The sequence below is a fragment of the Gekko japonicus genome, unplaced genomic scaffold (assembly GCF_001447785.1).
Source record: "Gekko japonicus isolate JY-2015 unplaced genomic scaffold, Gekko_japonicus_V1.1 scaffold242, whole genome shotgun sequence".
Lineage (NCBI taxonomy): Eukaryota > Metazoa > Chordata > Lepidosauria > Squamata > Gekkonidae > Gekko > Gekko japonicus.
The window spans coordinates 157,736-175,311 of record NW_015159717.1 but is presented as its reverse complement, the minus strand read 5'-3'; the positions used below and the strand labels follow the sequence as shown (position 1 = coordinate 175,311).

General features: G+C 42.5%; 1 protein-coding gene across 3 annotated transcripts in view; it reads right to left on the bottom strand.

Annotated features, from left to right (window-relative positions):
* Positions 1–8,325, bottom strand: part of ERG (v-ets avian erythroblastosis virus E26 oncogene homolog) — an 87,885-nt gene extending 79,560 nt beyond the window's left edge. For all 3 annotated transcript variants that reach the window (XM_015418044.1, XM_015418114.1, XM_015418187.1), the window contains exon 1: positions 8,214–8,325. In XM_015418044.1, the coding sequence (XP_015273530.1) occupies positions 8,214–8,231 (18 nt within the window). In that variant the 5' untranslated portion in view covers positions 8,232–8,325. The remainder of the gene's footprint in view (positions 1–8,213) is intronic.
* Between the last annotated feature and the right edge of the window lie 9,251 nt (positions 8,326–17,576).

The following is a 17,576-nucleotide window of genomic DNA, read 5'->3' as shown; positions in this document are numbered from 1 at the left end:
TCCAGCTGTCTTCTCCTGCCACTTCTCGTGGGTCATGGCTCTGTGGTTGTGCACGGACAACGCCGCTCCCCCTCGCGCCGCCAGCAGCCACCATGACTGAGTCCCTCAGCCGCCTGTCACCGGGTCCCTGTCCCGGTGAACAAGGAGGTGCCGACTCCCTCCTGCTGCTCCATGGATTCTCAGGTGAGTGGCAAGAGGGGGGTGCCGAGGGGGGGGGTCCACGTCCTGGACCCTCCGGGCCGGGACTCTGCAGTATGAACTGGCAGTCACTTACAAAGAAAGACACGTGGTCATGGTAGATAACTATGAAAATGCAGGCTCAGAGTGTGACGGTGATGAAAAAGTGCAATTCTACAATAGGGATACCAAGCTGTCAATGTAACAGTTCTTCTGTCGTTCCATTGTGTATTTGCATTTGGAATACTGTGTACAGGTCTGATCACTATATCTCAAATAAATAAATATTTAAAAAGTGCAGAAAAGGATAACAACGATAAAGGGGCTGGAGTCCTTTCCATAAAAGGAAAGACTAAGGAGTTTGAGGCTTTTTTGTTTGGAAAAAAGGTAACTAAGGGGCACCCAACAGAGATTTATAACAGGATGCGTTGGGTACAGAAAGTGGACGGAGAGAACTTTTTATCCCTGATCCATAATACTAGAACTTGCAAGCACCTAATGAAGTTGTTGGGCAATAAATTCCAGACAGACAAAAAGGAAGAACTTCTTTACTCAAAGATGAGTGCTGCAATAGCTATTATTTTGCTACTTTTGTTATATAGGAAAAGTTTTTAGACACATTCTTGGAGGTTAGGTCCAGGAAACAGGACTATGGCCTACACTACTAATATGCATTATCCATTGCTATATATTTCCAAGAAATTACATATTTCTGCTTATGTAATACCATTTCTTGAATTGTTTAACATGTCATGTCTAAATACTTAAACCTCGTTTAAGATTTCTGCAGTCCTAGTCCTATTACATTTTTAGATGTCTCCTAATTCTATTGATTGCACTGACTCACAGTGTGTAATCTGCTTTGAATTCCAGTGAGAAAGGCAGACTATAAATTACATAAATAAGTAAATGATAACTATATGGAACTACTATACCCAGAGACAGTAACCAGTGCTGGAGAGCAACAACTGGGGAGACTCTAGCTTCAGCAACCTACTTGTAGGACTTCTGGGGACATCTGGATGGCCACTACCTTGTACAGGAGGCTAGACAAGATAGGCCATTGGCCTGATCAAGAACAATTGCTGTTCATTCTAATGGTCCTACTGAAATGAATGGAGAGTGGGCTATAGCTGTGCTAGGACGGATTGTTCATAGCAGCATGTGTTGCTAAACATGGGCCTCTGACTTCTGACACAACACAAAAGCTTGCAGAAAACAAGGGTTAAAACATTGCTGATTAAAAACCCAGCCAAATATTAGCACTTTCTGTCCTGTTAATTTCAGTAGGAGGAATGTAAGCAAGTGCAGAACTCTCCCATGGAAATCAACTGAACATAACGATTGACTACTGATTCCCTGTTTAACTATCTCCTGTTCCCAGCGTAGGCAACTATTTTGCCGTTGCTTTATGAGGGCCTTTTTGTAAGGATGTTGATAAAAAGTGGAGAAAACTTTTTTTTAAAAGAACCACCACCAAGCTTGAACACAGGATTGATGAATCCGCTAAGCAGTGTATTAGTTGAATTTTGTCTATGTTCACAAGTTTAGTGTTCTTCAGATGTTCCTGCTTACTTGTAATGTAGAGAGTAAAGACAATACACTGCATATGAATTCTGTTTTGAAAGCCTTGCATTATCTACCATACTTTCCATGATAAAGAACACAGAATAGAAGAAGAGATTGGATTTATACCCCACCTTTCACTACCCAAAGGAGTCTCAGAGCAGCTTACAAACTCCTTTCCCTTCCCCTCCCCACAACAGACACCCTGTGAGGTACGTGGAGCTGAGAGAGCTCTGACAGAAACTGCTCTTTTTCAAGAACAGCTCTTATCAGAGCTACGGCTTGCCCAAGGTCATCCAGCAGGTGCAAGTGGAGGAGTGGGGAATCAAACCCAGTTCTCCCAGACTAGAGTCCGCACACTTAACCACTACACCAAACCGGCTCTAAAAGGGGGCATATATATATATATTTGGTAATAATAACTAGAATGTAATTGTTAATAATGCCCTAAGCCAGTGTAACACTATGGCAGCATAGTACAATCATTATACTGTCATTTCCCTCAGTCTGTTTAAGAGATACATGTTATAACTTTGTTGACATAAGTGTGGTAAGGACAGGAGTCACAAGGTGTGTGGTGTGTGTGGGGACTAAAGAAGTGGCCAGTTTAATTGGCATGCTATTCTCCCCAAAGGTTATATACCACATTCCCCAGCAACATAAAATTATGAACGCAAAATGACTCTTGTAAGTGGGTAAAAACACTTCCACAGGAATAAACAGAGAATTTATCTTCCACCCACCCAGCTGTATCAGAGGGTAAGATACACATTGGATGGAGCCCAACACAAAACAGGAGAGGAGGGAATTGGGACAGGGACACTTAGCCAGCTGATTAAGACCAGTGGCTGAGCACCTGCCTCATGGCTCTTTGATTAAAGCCCGAGCTTTTCCAAAGTGGAATGAGTTATTGTTGTGTTATTCCCTATCCTAGCGATCCCTTTCCCTCTTGCTTGCAAAACAAAATATTTCCTTCACACAGAAACCACAACAGGCAGATGCAATCTCATCACCACTGTCTGTATGGAATCCTTGTTAATAAAGACTGACTAAACGGGGCCAATGGACAAATTACAGATTACACAGGCTTTGTTTGGGTCCCCACTCAGAGTCCTATGTAACAATCACATGTAAGTTGTGCTCTCACCTCATTTCCTGAATGTGTGATGCCCAGTTTGGAGCACGGAGAATGAGCTTCATTGACACACACACACACCCCGCCCGGCATAATTTTCCTAAGCTAAAATGGTCCAAGAGGGAGCCTATTGGGGAAATCCTTCTTCACAGATGCCACAGTCCCTATTTAAATTGGGTACCTCCCATGCAGGTACTGAGGGCAACCTGCCAATCACATGTCACTGCTGCACAGGACAAAGGGAGGGAACCTTGGCCCCAACCTCTGCATTCCCTAGTGTGTGAATCCTGCCCCTTTTTTCTACACGCAACTTCCTTTAAGCCAATGGGTTATGGAGCTGTTTTGATTAGAACAGCATTCCTTGCTTCTTTGTGTGGCCTTGTTGTTTTCTTTGGGAAAATGGTGGCTTTGGAGGCTGTTGTTGTTTGGGCTGCCAGGAGAACTCAAACACTTGTTTGCTTCAGGCCTATGTTCCTTCCCTCTTAATCACTGAACTATGACATTAGTTGTGCTGTAGGCAATTCCAAGCTGCGGAGTGTGTAAAAGTTATGTAACAAACAAGTGACCTTATTATGGTGTTCAGATAATCACTGTAGATTGATTAATGTCTTCAATATACAGCTGTTATAAGGGCACAGAGAGAAACAAAAGTGATATATGGTGACACAGTTGTAGGACTTCTATGAAAATTGCTGACATTATTATGTTGCCTCTTTGTCTACTGTTATAATTGTGCTTTTGAGTTTGCTACTGGAAGAGCTTAGGATTCCAACTACCTATGGTGGTGCAAAATATAGAATGGAATCATCTGTAAGATTTCCCAAGCTGTGATGATTCCTTCTAAAACAAAAATATCTTCAGATCCTGAACACAAATAGCTATTTCAATAGTTTTAAAATATGGGATAGCTGTGAGGTTCTCCTCCTTGCCTAGTTTTCTTTTCCCTTATCGAATTTTCTTTAAACAAGAATCACTTTAACATGGTAAGCAGTACTTAGTTGTACTCGGCTAATCACATTTATTTATATTACGAACAACCATCTAAAAAGAAGAAGTTTTTCCCTTCAACATTTTAAGAGCCTTCATGTGTATTATTGGAAAGTTTAATCTTGTGAACTTGCTATTCCAGGGCTGATGAAATCTCTTAGCCCTCTTGGAAAAATATTATGCATAAATACTGTGTTAGTTCTTCTAAAACATAAATCAAACAGTAGACATTTCTTATTGTTTATTCTCTACTTGGAGAATATCACTTTAACTGAAAAGTCAAGAATCTGGATCAAATTCATCATAGGTGTAATCAGCAATAAACTAGGACTAAATTTTAATAGTTATTTTATAAACACCTCATGTGTTCTTGCTACACATATAAAATGAAGAGCTGAAGATTTATGCTTGTGGCCTCTAGAGGAAAGAGTTATGGCCCGATCCTTAGAGTTCAGGCCCATAACAAACAATTGCATAACGTCAAAGCAAGCACACCATCTAAATGAAATGAAAGCAATTTTACTCACTTGAAGAGCAAACTCCTGCTAGCTGTGATGTGACCAACATTTTACAAACCAAGGGAAGTCATGGTCAGGACTTACCCTGTCACCACTTTTGTGGCCCCAGGGTTCAGGAGAAGCCGGCAGGGTGGCCATGAGGCTGGCGGGCCACATGGTCAGGTGTGTGTGGGGGGAGCTAGGTTCCAGGGGCAAGAGCCTGGCATCCCTGGTAGGATCATGTCAGGTGGGCTGGGGAGGGGTAGGTGTCTTGGGTGCCTACTTGCATGCCCCTCCCCTATTTATTCAGGTGCTGCACGATCCTTCACCCTGGGATCCGTCCCTATGTTGTGCCAATGCTCCTACAGTGTAATCAGTAAAAGTTGTGGCCTCTTTATCTTACAAGGCAAGGTTGTCTGTCTCACCTGTGGGCCCTCTATGCCCATAGAGGAAGCCTTGTCTGCTTAGGTGTGCATACATATTTCCATGGTAGCAAAATCCAGCTATTTCTGAGTTGTACCCATTGATGTTATTGTGACTGACATTTACCTTGTTAAAGTTAAATATACATGTAACTGGACTGGTGGACTAAAGGAGAAAATTATAAAAATAAAGGAGAAAGTGTATAAATTGTTTTTCATGTAAATGTGTATATATAGTAACACTAGAAATAAGGGAAGAGAATGAACTGAGAATGTCGAACTCTGCTCTGTATTGTAATTACACCTCTAAATATAGTATTTTTTCAGCTCTCATAATGCAGTGCCATCTGCTTTTCTTAATGCAATTCAGTAGACCCTGAGAAATACAGACAGGTTTTTTTATGGACACATTTTCTATAAAAGAATATGACAAAAATTAGTGAGATAGTTTACTGATTTTACTATCTAAAATCCATCAATTGATTGCAATACCTTAGTATTTATACAGAAATCAGCTATATAGTACCATTCAAACCTCAAATATTCCCATTACAAATATGCAAGAATTTTATTTTAGATAGCAGAATCTCCAATCCAACCACAAAAGAAGGAAACTAGCAATTAAAAGCTGACTGGGTATATGTCCAAGGCAGATTAGGATAACCCAACTATCCACAATTGTAATCAGTAACCAATTTGCAGCATATGAAGTAGTAACTAGACAGACTTTTACTACAAAACTGTAACTGTAGAAGCAGCAAAAGAAACACAGTAGCAGAGCCAGCTGCAGGGGGGGAAATCAAATAGAAGGTAGGCATCCCTGAAAATAGGAATATCCCTTTGATGTTATAAAGCAGATAAGTATAGGTTATATAGCAATCCATTGAAGAAATAGGAGTTCTGTTTCCTTTTTTCTCAAACTACTACTATTTTATGATCATCTGATAGGAGGAAGCATGGAGCCCTTCCAAACCAAGTGGTGCGAAACATTTTTCAGGGACATAATGGTAAAACACAGATGACTCCTCTTTAGTCTGAGTGGTTAAGACTTGGATCCTGCCTAGATTTTGGCACACACAAGAAATTTTTGCTGATCCCCCCTAAGATGTTCCTTAGGGGTTTCCCATCTCCCAGGAGCCGCATGGATGGAAGCATTTTGGGCTGCCATGGGAGAGAGAAATTAGAGAAAATTCTCACACCCACCTTTGTGCCTGAGGAAATCTAGGCAGGATCCAACCCTGTATCCACTAGGCCCAAGGCTGCAGCTTGTAACTCACTTAGGAATTGTCTCAGAACCTGTCTATTATTGCATTCTAGCATCCCAGTATTAACAGCATAATCATATTTCTGAGACACTAAAATCAAAGTAAATTGCATGTTCAAGGGCAACTGATTGGGATTTTAGTTTTCTGTAGACAGCAGTCATGTTAAAAATGATCAGGTCCAAAGCATATAAACTGAGAATCTGTCTTACTGTACTTTTTAGAGCAGAGATTATTTTGAACCAACAGAAATTGATTCAATTTTTGTATATTGTTGTCATTATTCTAATAAAACCAAAGCAGTTTAATAAAAGCTGTTTCAGCCATCTTTGATTTTAATAAGACTAAATTGACTTAAAACAAGCAGTTATTAAAATATCTGATAACTATAGTACATGGAATAAGAATATAATTTATCCAGGGAGATTATCTTCTTCCAGGAATATTTTCTAAACGTTTCCTATTTTTACTATAATATTTTACAACTATATGTCTACAAAATACATCTGCAATATCCAACTGTAAATAAAGTTGGTCTGAAAAATAACTTACAAATGGACAGGTGCCAAACACCTACAGTTTGTTCACACACACAAAAATGTAACCTAGAATGTAGCTTTATACACAAATGCATAGGCTAACAAAATACCAAAGCATCACATTGTCCTGTTAGCAGTTAGTTTTTTCTATATATCAGAGTTAGTAAATGGCCAAAAGAGTGAACTATATGCACGTGTACTATCAATTTTAAGTGCAACCCTGCACAAGTGGTCTAAACCCCCCAACGAATTAGAGCTAGTAATAGACACAGGGATTGCCATTCAAAACAAATTTGGATGTTGATCTCAGTAAAAAGAATTATGCAAATATCACTGACTATAAAAGAGAAAAGATCTTTCAAGCCATACAATTAAAATTTCACTGGATGAGATTTTTAATATTTCACATTACAAAAGCTTTGATAGACTATGCTATTACATCATAAAATGTAGTGAAGCTTAAAGAATAATAAAGACACTCTATCTTAAACAAACTGAAGTGCAATCATCATATGTATGTTTATTCAGAACTAAGCCTCACTGAGTTCAACAAAGTATATTAGGAGTGTAGCAAGTGTATTAGGAGTACAGCCTTAGAGAGCATCCCTAAGTGGTCTACTCAGGAGTAAGACCCATTTTATTCAATGGAGCTTACTCCCAGTAATGTGTTCTTAGGATCACAGTCAATTGTTCTACTTTTGTTGCTGTTATTATAATAAAAATATCCCAATGCACTGAGAAATGTGTGAAAGTGTTTAATAGTTTACATGAATGAAATCTGTAAGTGATGATGGAAAAAAAACCATTCTTATAAATCCTGTACATCAGACTTTAAATTACACAGGACTTGTTACTTTAGCAATTAATCACAGCTTATTGCAACATGTGTAACTATTAATTGAAATGCACGCTATCCAAAGATCAATCTAACTGAACAACAAAATACTCTAAAACTCAGCAAAACTATCACACAAGAGTTATTTTTGAAGTGATTCAGAAATGGATCACCAATTTAGGAGATTTTTAAAATTACTTTTGATGTTCCTTAAAAACACAAACCCTAAGACATCAAGTGAATTATTACCAACATGAACATTTATCCCATTTCTTTTATATTAGAAACAATACCAATAAAACTAAATCCACAATAGCTGAATAACAGTAAAATCAGAGCTAGCGTTCCTTTATTCCTATGCACCCATACTTATAGCTACATAAAGAAAGGAAAAATTATCCAAAATTGTGTCATTTTAAATTCCCAATAATTACTTTGCCCCCTTACAGCTGTCCAGATTCTAATTCAGATACATATCCAAATTTGTTCAAATGATGTCAACAAGAAAATTCAGAAGGTCTTCCCTCAGAAAGGCTTCGCAAGTATAATCCACAGCCCCGAACAGTGAATTTAAAAAAAGCATCCAATTTTTTTCCTGAGTTTCAAGTTTTTAAGCCTTGTGGACAGTTGGAATAGGAAAAAGGAAATTTACTAGGCAGTACAAAGGAAATCTTCTCGTCCTCTATTGTGGCTGTGGGGGTGTTGCCCAGTTCTACTTATTGCTACTCAGAAAGGAAATCAAATAGTATTATTTTTTTAAAAGAGGCTAATAAAAAGATATTCCCTTTCTTACCTTAATAGTGCTCGCCATAATGTGATCTAGTTTATTGATTGCTAATAATTGTCAATAATAATTATTGCTTCGCTCTGACCAGAAAGAAGTTTTAATGAAGTTATTTAGAGCGGATGAGATTGTGCTAACTCTGGGAAATGAAGTCAGCCAGTGACAGGAAGAGGTTTCTATTGGTCCTGGCTACTGAAGTTTGAAGAAACAGGATATTTGGGAGCTAAGAGATAAGAGGTTCTAAAACAATGTTGTTTTTCTTGCTGATATGCAGCTACAAGATTTTTTAAAATGTCAATTGGCTATGACAGTGTCAGCAGGTGTGATATGATGTGCAGTAAATACGGTCTGCCACACTGAAGCCGGATACAGATGTTGCATGAACTGGGCCAAAACTGATACGAGACTCCCCAGAGAATTACAGATTTAGGGCCAAAGTTAGATTTGGGGTAAATTGTTGCAACCTTGTTGACATCAATGAAAGGTGGCATGTCTACAACAGAGAAACTTTCCATTGACTTAATGCCTAGAGTCATTATTTTATAATCTTCCAGATGGATCTGAATGTGCTTATTAGCAATATCCTGAGGTTCAGTACAGGATCATCAAACAAGTGTCAGTGTGTGTTGAAGGGGAGAGACAATCACAGAATCACAGAGTTAGAAGGGGCCATACAGGCCATCTAGTTCAACCCCCTGCCCAATGCAGGATCAGCCTAGAGCATCCCTGACAAGTGTTTGTCCAGCCACTGCTTAAAGACGGCCAGTGAGGGGGAGCTCACCACCAGCTATTGCACAGCTATTGCACTATTGCACAACTCTTACTGTAAAAAAGTTTTTCCTGATATTCAACCGGTACCTTCCTGTCCTTAATTTAAACCCATTATTGCAAGTCCTGTCCTATGCTGCCAACAGGAACAGCTCCCTGCCCTCCTCTAAGTGACAGCCCTTCAAATCCTTAAAGAGAGCAATCATGTCCCCCCTCAGCCTCCTCTTGTCCAGACTGAACATTCCCAAGTCTCTCAGCCTTTCCTCATAGGGCTTGGAAATAAGTGTAAGTAAAATAGCACTTCCCTTCAGAGATCTGTAGTAAGTGGTTCTGCACTGTAGTTGGACAGCTTGGTTTTGTCCTAATACAGTGCTGAATTAACAGCATTGTATCTTTCATCTGACCTCCTGGAGATACCACTCCATGCTGGTTCTTCCCTCTTTTCATTGAAGGAAGACTCTGTCCAACAGAAGGTTCCTTCCGCTAATAGAATGGAAGCCTTTATGTATTTGGCTGGTCCAAAAATAGTAATACCAATTTTGATGTTATCACACTGAGTTGACACTTAGAGACAGTTTTGAACTTTCACTTTCAGACACATTCTCTAATGCTTCCCTCAACCTGCTTTGTCAGCTGAGCGTCCAAATGATCATTTCTGTTCTAAAGTACTCAATCTTTGGACATGTAATTTATAAAACACAGTGGATAGTCAACTAATGGATCCCTCTTACAAACTGTTAGTATTAAAATAAAGCATATTCCAAGTAAACATAACCAAATGCTATGTACATTTCCAAAAATATATTTCATATGTATTACTTCTAGATTTGTCAAAAATTCTTGACTGGAGGATTGTTTTTTTCCTGTCCAAAATATGATATTGAGTTTACTGTCGATCTTACTGCAATCCTGCAAATCAGAGATTCATGTTTACATTCCTTTGAAATCAGTAAGACTTAAATCGTGTTAGTGTAAAGTTTGCATAGGGGCCACGGTGGCTTAGAGGTTAAGACGCTGAGCTGCAGCCGGAAGGTCTGTAGTTTGGCAGTTCGAGACCCTGGTGCTGTGTGATGGAGTGAGCTCCCGTTCCTGGCCCCAGCTCCTGCCAACCTAGCAGTTCAAAAGCAAGAAATTGCAAGTAGTTAAATAGGTACCACTTTGGTGGGAAGGTAACAGCATTCCGTGCACCTTGGCATTTAGTCATGCCGGCCACATGACCACAGAGAAATCTTTGGACAGCGCTGGCTCTTCGGCATGGAAATGGAGATGAGCACCGCCCCCTAGAGTCGAATTCAACTGGCTTTCGAGCAAGGGAAACCTTTACCTTTTAAAAGTTTGCATTGCAGCTTACTGTAGCAATATCACAGGTCACTTTATGGTTAAGTTGCTCAGATCCATCAGAACCAGAATGTCACTGTTATATCAAGGTCTAGGGCAGTAATACTCAATGGCTCAGCCATGTGCCACCTGCGGTTCTTCTGAGTGCTGTTCCCCAATGTGGCAATTGCCCTGGGTTCCAGGAAAGTATACAAGACCATTGCATGGGAGGGCTTGTGCTTGGCAGGTGGTTCTTGCCTTAGAACGGGGACTGGAAGATGTGTAAACTGAAGGTCTCATGTTAGGGATGGAAGTAATGGGCCTGTCCTCTGCTACAAACCTCCAACCCTTCTTGGCATCTTGGACATCCCAGCACCTAGGCAGCAGCCAGGGAATAGTAAGCTGCCCACAGAGAAAAGAAAGCACAACTACTACCACCACCACCACCACAGCAGCCACCCAGGAAAAAAGGAAGCTGGCAACAGTGGGGTGGTGGAGGTTGTACTCCCCTTGTTCCATGACCAGCTTGCTCTCTTAGAGATGCCTTGGGAATCTGACCGTCATCTGAGCTGCTGTTCCTCATGTTGAGCAGGAAGACAGAGACAGATGTCATTCCCTTTCCATACACAAGGGCAAAACTTCAACAATAATGTAAAAGGTTATATTTATATATTTCATATTAAAGGATTGGATTCAGACAAAATTTTCCACTAGCAGAACAGAAATTTCCCTCTCCAATTGTATCCCACTCGTCTCCACAAAAAGCTATTCCTGAGGCATAAGGGACCTGAGGCATAAGAGTGACATGAGAGGAGTGTGCAGCAGGAAGAAGGAATCAGCAAAAATTGCCAATTTAGTCTGGATCCAAGCCAATAGTTATACCTAGGCTTATAAACACACAAGGCAGACAATTTATTTATTATATTATTTATTATTTGTATTTATACCCCGCCCTCCCCGGAGGCTCAGGGCGGCTAACAACATATAATTAATAAAACAGTAAAACAGTAAAACAGTAAAAACAATACAAAATATTAAAATTACATCATAATTTATAACCTATCTAATACAAAGCTAGCTAAAACCAAGATGGCTGTGCTAGGTCCCGCAGAGCCCTGATCTCCTCCGGGAGCTCATTCCACCAGATAGGAGCCGCCACCGAAAACGCCCTGTTCTTGGTCATAGTCAACTTGATGGACCGGGGGCCCGGTACCTCCAATAGGCTCCGGCTCCCCGACCGTAGTGCCCTTGGGGTAACATGTGGGGTAAGGCGGTCCCTTAGGTAGGCTGGTCCCTGGCCATATAGGGCTTTAAAGGTGATAACCAGCACTTTGAAGTGAACCCGGTACGCTATTGGCAACCAGTGCAGCGCTTTCAGCACAGGCTGGATGTGATCTCGTCTAGGAAGATCCATCAACAGCCTGGCTGCAGCATTCTGCACTAGTTGCAGCTTCCGAATTTGCGACAAAGGCAGCCCCATGTAGAGAGCGTTACAGTAGTCTAGCCTTGAGGTGACCGTCGCGTGGATCACCGTAGCCAAGTCAGTCCGGTCGAGGAAGGGAACCAACTGCCTTGCCAGCCGAAGATGGTAAAATGCCGACTTGGCAGTGGCCGCTACCTGGGCCTCCATCGTTAGTGAGGAGTCCAGGAGCACCCCCAAACTCCTAACCTCCGACGCTGGCACCAAAGGTGTCCCATCGAAGGCCGGGAGAGGGAGCCCCAACCCCGAACCGATCCGACTCAGCCCCAGGACCTCCGTCTTTGCCGGGTTTAGTTTCAGCCGACTCAGCCTGAGCCACCCAGCCACAGCATGTAACGCCCTATGCAAGTCATCTGGGGTGGAGTCTGACTGGCCGCCCAACATCAGATATAGCTGGGTGTCATCAGCATATTGATGGCAACCCAGCCCACAACTCCGGGCAATCTGGGCAAGGGGGCGCATATAGATGTTAAACAGCATCGGGGATAGCACTGCCCCCTGAGGAACGCCACATTCCAGGGCCCACCTCTGGGACCGCTGATCCCCTATCGCCACCCTTTGTCCCCGACCTTGGAGAAAAGAGACCAGCCATTGAAGGGCAAGCCCCTGAATCCCCATGTCGGCGAGGCGGTGGGCCAGCAGCTGATGGTCGACCGTATCAAAAGCGGCCGACAGCTCTAACAACACCAGTGCCGCCACTCCGCCTCGATCCAGATGCCTCTGGAGATCGTCAGTCAGCGCGACCAGTACCGTCTCCACCCCATGACCCGGGCGAAACCCGGACTGGTGGGGATCGAGGACAGAAGCGTCATCCAGAAATGCCTGTAGCTGCACCGCCACTGCTCTCTCTATCACCTTGCCCAAATAGGGCAAGTTGGACACCGGCCGATAGTTGGCCAATTCGGCCGGGTCCAGAGATGGCTTTTTTAAGAGAGGGCGGACCATCGCTTCCTTGAGTGCCCCAGGGAACTGCCCCTCAAGGAGGGACTTGTTAATAATCTCCCGTAGGGCACCTCGAAACCCCTCGCGCCCCATTTTAATGAGCCAAGAGGGGCACGGATCAAGGTCGCATGTGGTTGGGCGTCATGCAAGCTGACAACTGAGTCATGCAAGCTGACAACTGAGATGGACGGCTTAGCAATATTGTTGTGATTGCCTAGCAACCCCCAAACAGCCACTGGACACTCTTTTCATAAAACTACAGATGTTGTTTTTTGCTATTTTGGTGATTTTTAATCCCTGGAAGTATTTTTTTTAAAGATTTCAGATTTTTATGCAACTTTGGAACTTTGTAGAGAAATCCCTCCCAGTCTGTCCCCAGCTCCATTTCGTGGCTCTATCCATCATATTCTTTATGGTGCTTTTCAGAAATAGATATATTAATTCCTGTGTATAATATACAAAGTATTTTGAAAGACACATGTATTGATTAAATGTGACTACTTTTGTCTACAATTAATATGCTATAATGTATAGTATAATACTGTACTGAATACATCAATGTTTTAATGTTATACATTTTGATATACAAATATGCTGCTAGCCCTTTTACGACTTATATGAAAGTGTTTATGTTGAAATAACATACTTCCTTTTCTTTATTTTTCCCTATTTCTCAGATGTCAAAAAAATAAGGTAAATCAGTCTAGCTACCATATGGACAACAATTTACAGCTTTCTCTCTCAAATACGCATTATAGTCACATTTTTGCTTGCAGAAAACTCAGGCATTTATATTTTTTAATTTCACAAATATATCAAATAGTGCAATTTTATATGCCAACTAAGTTGCTAAAGAAATATAAGTTTAAGTTTGAGAGCCAGTTTGGTGTAGTGGTTAGGAGCGCGGACTCTAATCTGGGAGAACTGGGTTTGATTCCCCACTCCTCCACATGCAGCTGCTGGTGTGACCTTGGGTCAGTCATAAATTCTTTCAGAACTGTTCTCTCAAGAGCAGTCCTCGAGAGAGCTCTCTCAGCCCCACCTACCTCACAGGTTGTCTGTTGTGGGGAGGGGGAGGGGGAGGGATTGTAAGCCACTCTGAGACTCCTTTGGGTAGTGAAGGGCAGGGTTTAAATCCAATCTCTTCTTATTCTCACAGGAAAGTACTGAATATCCTTCAATTTCCCCCCAAGATTTCTACCATCCCATAATATTTTCATGGCTTCAAAATTTCCAATTTTTTTACATCTCTAATCTGTGGCCATAGTGCAATATGTTTCTTCTTTTGGGAATTAAATGTGAATTTGCATTTCATAAATGTGTATATCATTTGAAACAGTAAAATTATGCATTAATTTTAAAGTAGTAAATGTGATCATTGTATCTGAAGAAGTGAGCAGTGACTCACGAATGTTTATACCCTGCCACATATTTTGTTAGTCTTTAAGGTGCTACGGGACTCTTGCTCTTTTCTACTGCTACAGACAGACTAACACAGCTACCCATCTTGATCTATCTCATTGTAAAAATGTTTCCATCATCCTCCAAGTTTGCCCTTTGCCTTCCCACCAGCTTGTCATTCTTGCTCCTGGGCATTTCTTTGTCTGTCTTGAGCTGTCAAGAGTTCTCCCTGACCCTGCAGGACCCATCGCAGAAGGTGCCCCCAGGATATTCCGTGCAGCATGGGCTGCTGAGTCACAAAGGTCTGAAGTCCCAAAAAAAGACTGGAACCTTTTTTTTCTTTTCTTACCCTCTTTCTTGCATCTGGATAGTGTCTTCTTGTTATCCTCATCCTCCACCAAGGATTTATCCATGGCACCCCCAAACAAGCTGAGGCCTTTGAACAGAACACTGGCAACCTGAGCCTGAATTGTAGAGTCCACTTCCCAATCATGCAGTCAGGAATTACGGCATGCCATGAAGTTTGATGCCATCACATCACACTGACTGATGGCTGGATGGTATCTGGTGTTCATCATAAACACCAGATGTCAGGCCAGTTTTCTTTAAATCATCTTCCAGCTCTTTAGGGATATCAGAAGCAGAAAGGTCAGAGGCCCAGAGAAAGATGGTTCTGGCGAACTGTGAGCCCACTGAGGAACCCCGGATGGCTTTACAGGAAGCCTCAATGTTCTTACAGGGTCAGGTCAATCCTCTTGTTGCAAGGATACCTGAGTACACTGTCTGACTTGAGTGAGATGACTGTGCTGGAAATCAGGTCTGCCACTGGAGCATCGGCTACCAGGAGCTTGAAATAGTCTACCGCTTTCAGAACTAGACACTGGAAATAATCTGGGGGTTGGCCTTAGGCTTCACAGGGAATTCCCATTCTATCCTGATGATCTTACCAAAGACTGAAGGGAACAGAAGACCTTGGGAAGGCTCTAGCTCTAGCTGATCCTGATGATATAGCTGATCTGACTCTTCTGGTTCCTTTTTGCTTCAGAGGATCTCCATTGTGCAGAGAACCTTGGAAAGCAATTAGGGGAACATCTGCTTAAGAAACAAGGAAGTCTGCATGGTCATCACCTATGGTTTTTCTTCCTCAGAGAGTTCTTCCTGATCCCTAGATGAGGAGAAGGGGGACTGCTTCAAGACTTCCAAGTTTGTGTTGAAGAAAGGGCTATGGTCTCTATGACATATCAAGGAAGGGGATCTCCACTCAAGGGAGTCCGATCTCTTAACCGAGGTGGGGATTGGCATGCCTGTCCTCTCTACTTCCCCTAGCAGACCTGGAAATGGAGCAGGACCAGATTTTGCTTCTATATTTGTACTTGCATTCTGTCTCTCTTCACTGGAGGTCTGCCAGAATGGTACTAATAGAGTAGCTAATCTCCTTCTGCATCTCTCCCTTAATTCAGGCAAGGAGGTTACAGTGAGCAATCTCACCTTAGAATTCAGGTATTCAAAAGTCCCCCAGTCATTTTTGGGTAGAGGACTGGTGGTCCAGTTCCCTGGAAGGGGAGTAGCTAAAGTAGACCCTCCTTCCTCCAACTCTGATTCACACCAAAATCAGTCCAACAGGAGGAACCATAGTCATGAAAACCAAACAGCAAAGGAAATCAACTGTGATACGGAATGCTTCAATGGTTATACTAATCCAATAATAAAGATTTTTTTCACAAATTTTCAGTCTATTAATCTTTGCAAATACTAACATACACACACAAACAGGTGCACAAAATCTTAGAGGCAAACAATCCATCAATCAGCTTTACAAATACACAAAAAGTTTTTAAAGGTAAACAATCCTCCAATTGGTCATATCTTATAGCAGCCCATGTGGTGGGTTATATAAGTTAATGTAAAGTGAACAACAATCAATCCAGTATTAATATACCCCTTAGTGGTTTGTACACAAGTATCTGTTATTACAACTGGCTGGAAAAATTCGCAGTGAAGACGATCAAAGTCTTTTGTACAGACATCAAAGTATTTTCTATATTCCAAGCTATAAAGACATTCAAGTCTTTTCTATATATGACACGGCTTCCAGATCATGCCATCATTTCATGGTCTTCATCAGACAACTTTCATCAAGAATTATAGGAAAATCAAAGGTATCCGACCTATACAAAGTAGCGTTTCAAATAGACTCAGCTGAGGCATCAGTCCAGAGTGTAGAATGTCAAAAGTTCCTGTTCTTCTGCCGTTGGTGAAGCCTCTCCTGAGAAGCACAAGTGTAGGGAGGCCCTGCACCCTGCCCATCTGACTAGGGCTGCCAAATGCCCCCGGGGGGCGAAATTTTCCCCACTTTTGAGCCCCAATTTCCGCTCCCACAGAATCGGGGCCCGGGGAAAACCCCACCCCCCGCTTGCGTGTCACCCGGAAGTGATGTCGCATGCTGGGGGCGGGGCCACGCCATTTGAGGGGAAAACTCTTTGTTTTCCCCTCAAATGGCATGGCCCCGCCCCCAGTGTGCAACGTCACTTCCGGGTGACGCGCGCGCGTGCCTAAGACGCCAGCCGGGAGCCCCCCCGCTCCCAGCCAAAAAACATTTGGCAACCCTACATCTGACCCAAGTCCAGCTGGAATGAAGACTCCTTCACCTAGTCTAGAATAATGGGCATCTTTGCTGTGACCGTTCTTCGGCTTCCTTAGAGGAAGCAACAGAGAAAACTCCTTGCCAAAACATGTGGTGTTCCTCCCCTCCCAGTGAAAGAACCTTGGAGTGGGGGTGCCTAAAAGATGACCCCCACCCATTCTTGTAGCGACAGATTAATAAAGTCCCTCAGGGAAGGCAGAGAGGAGGCAACTATAAAATAAAAAGGCTATTGAGACAGGAGTTGCTGTGCTCTTTAACAAGAGCAGTTTGCAAGCCAGACACGGATGAAACTGGGAGACCAAATAAGAAGCACCTCCCACTAGTATTAGGCAAAAGATTAATAACCCTGCTTGGCTACAGGGAGGAACGTCTTCCCATTGGTTGTGACTGCCTCATTGTGGACCACTGGAGAATACATTCTAGCATAAGCATTCATGACCAGCTGGAGACCAGCTGAGCTCTGAGCAGGAACAGGAGAGAGAGCTGCTAGAGGGGTGAGTGGGGTTTTTTTACTTGGTTTCAGCTGAGAGGATTCAGCTGAGGATATTGTGTGGGAAAACTGTGTTTAGCAGTGTGTGGAAGCGCTTAGAGTTCTTGCAGAGTCCTGGCTGATTGAGAGTGGGAGAGGAACGGGCATTGTTTGACTGGGATTGCCTGTAATTGAGAGGAAGTGGAAGGGGCATTGTTTTGCCTGTGATTGAGTGCCTGGGTGAATTTGAATTTGAATAGCTGCTGCCTGACCTCTGCTGGGGGAGGCCTCTATTTAAGGAAGCACCTTGGCAGAGGCACGAGCCTCTGGCACGAGCCGAAGGGTGAGCTA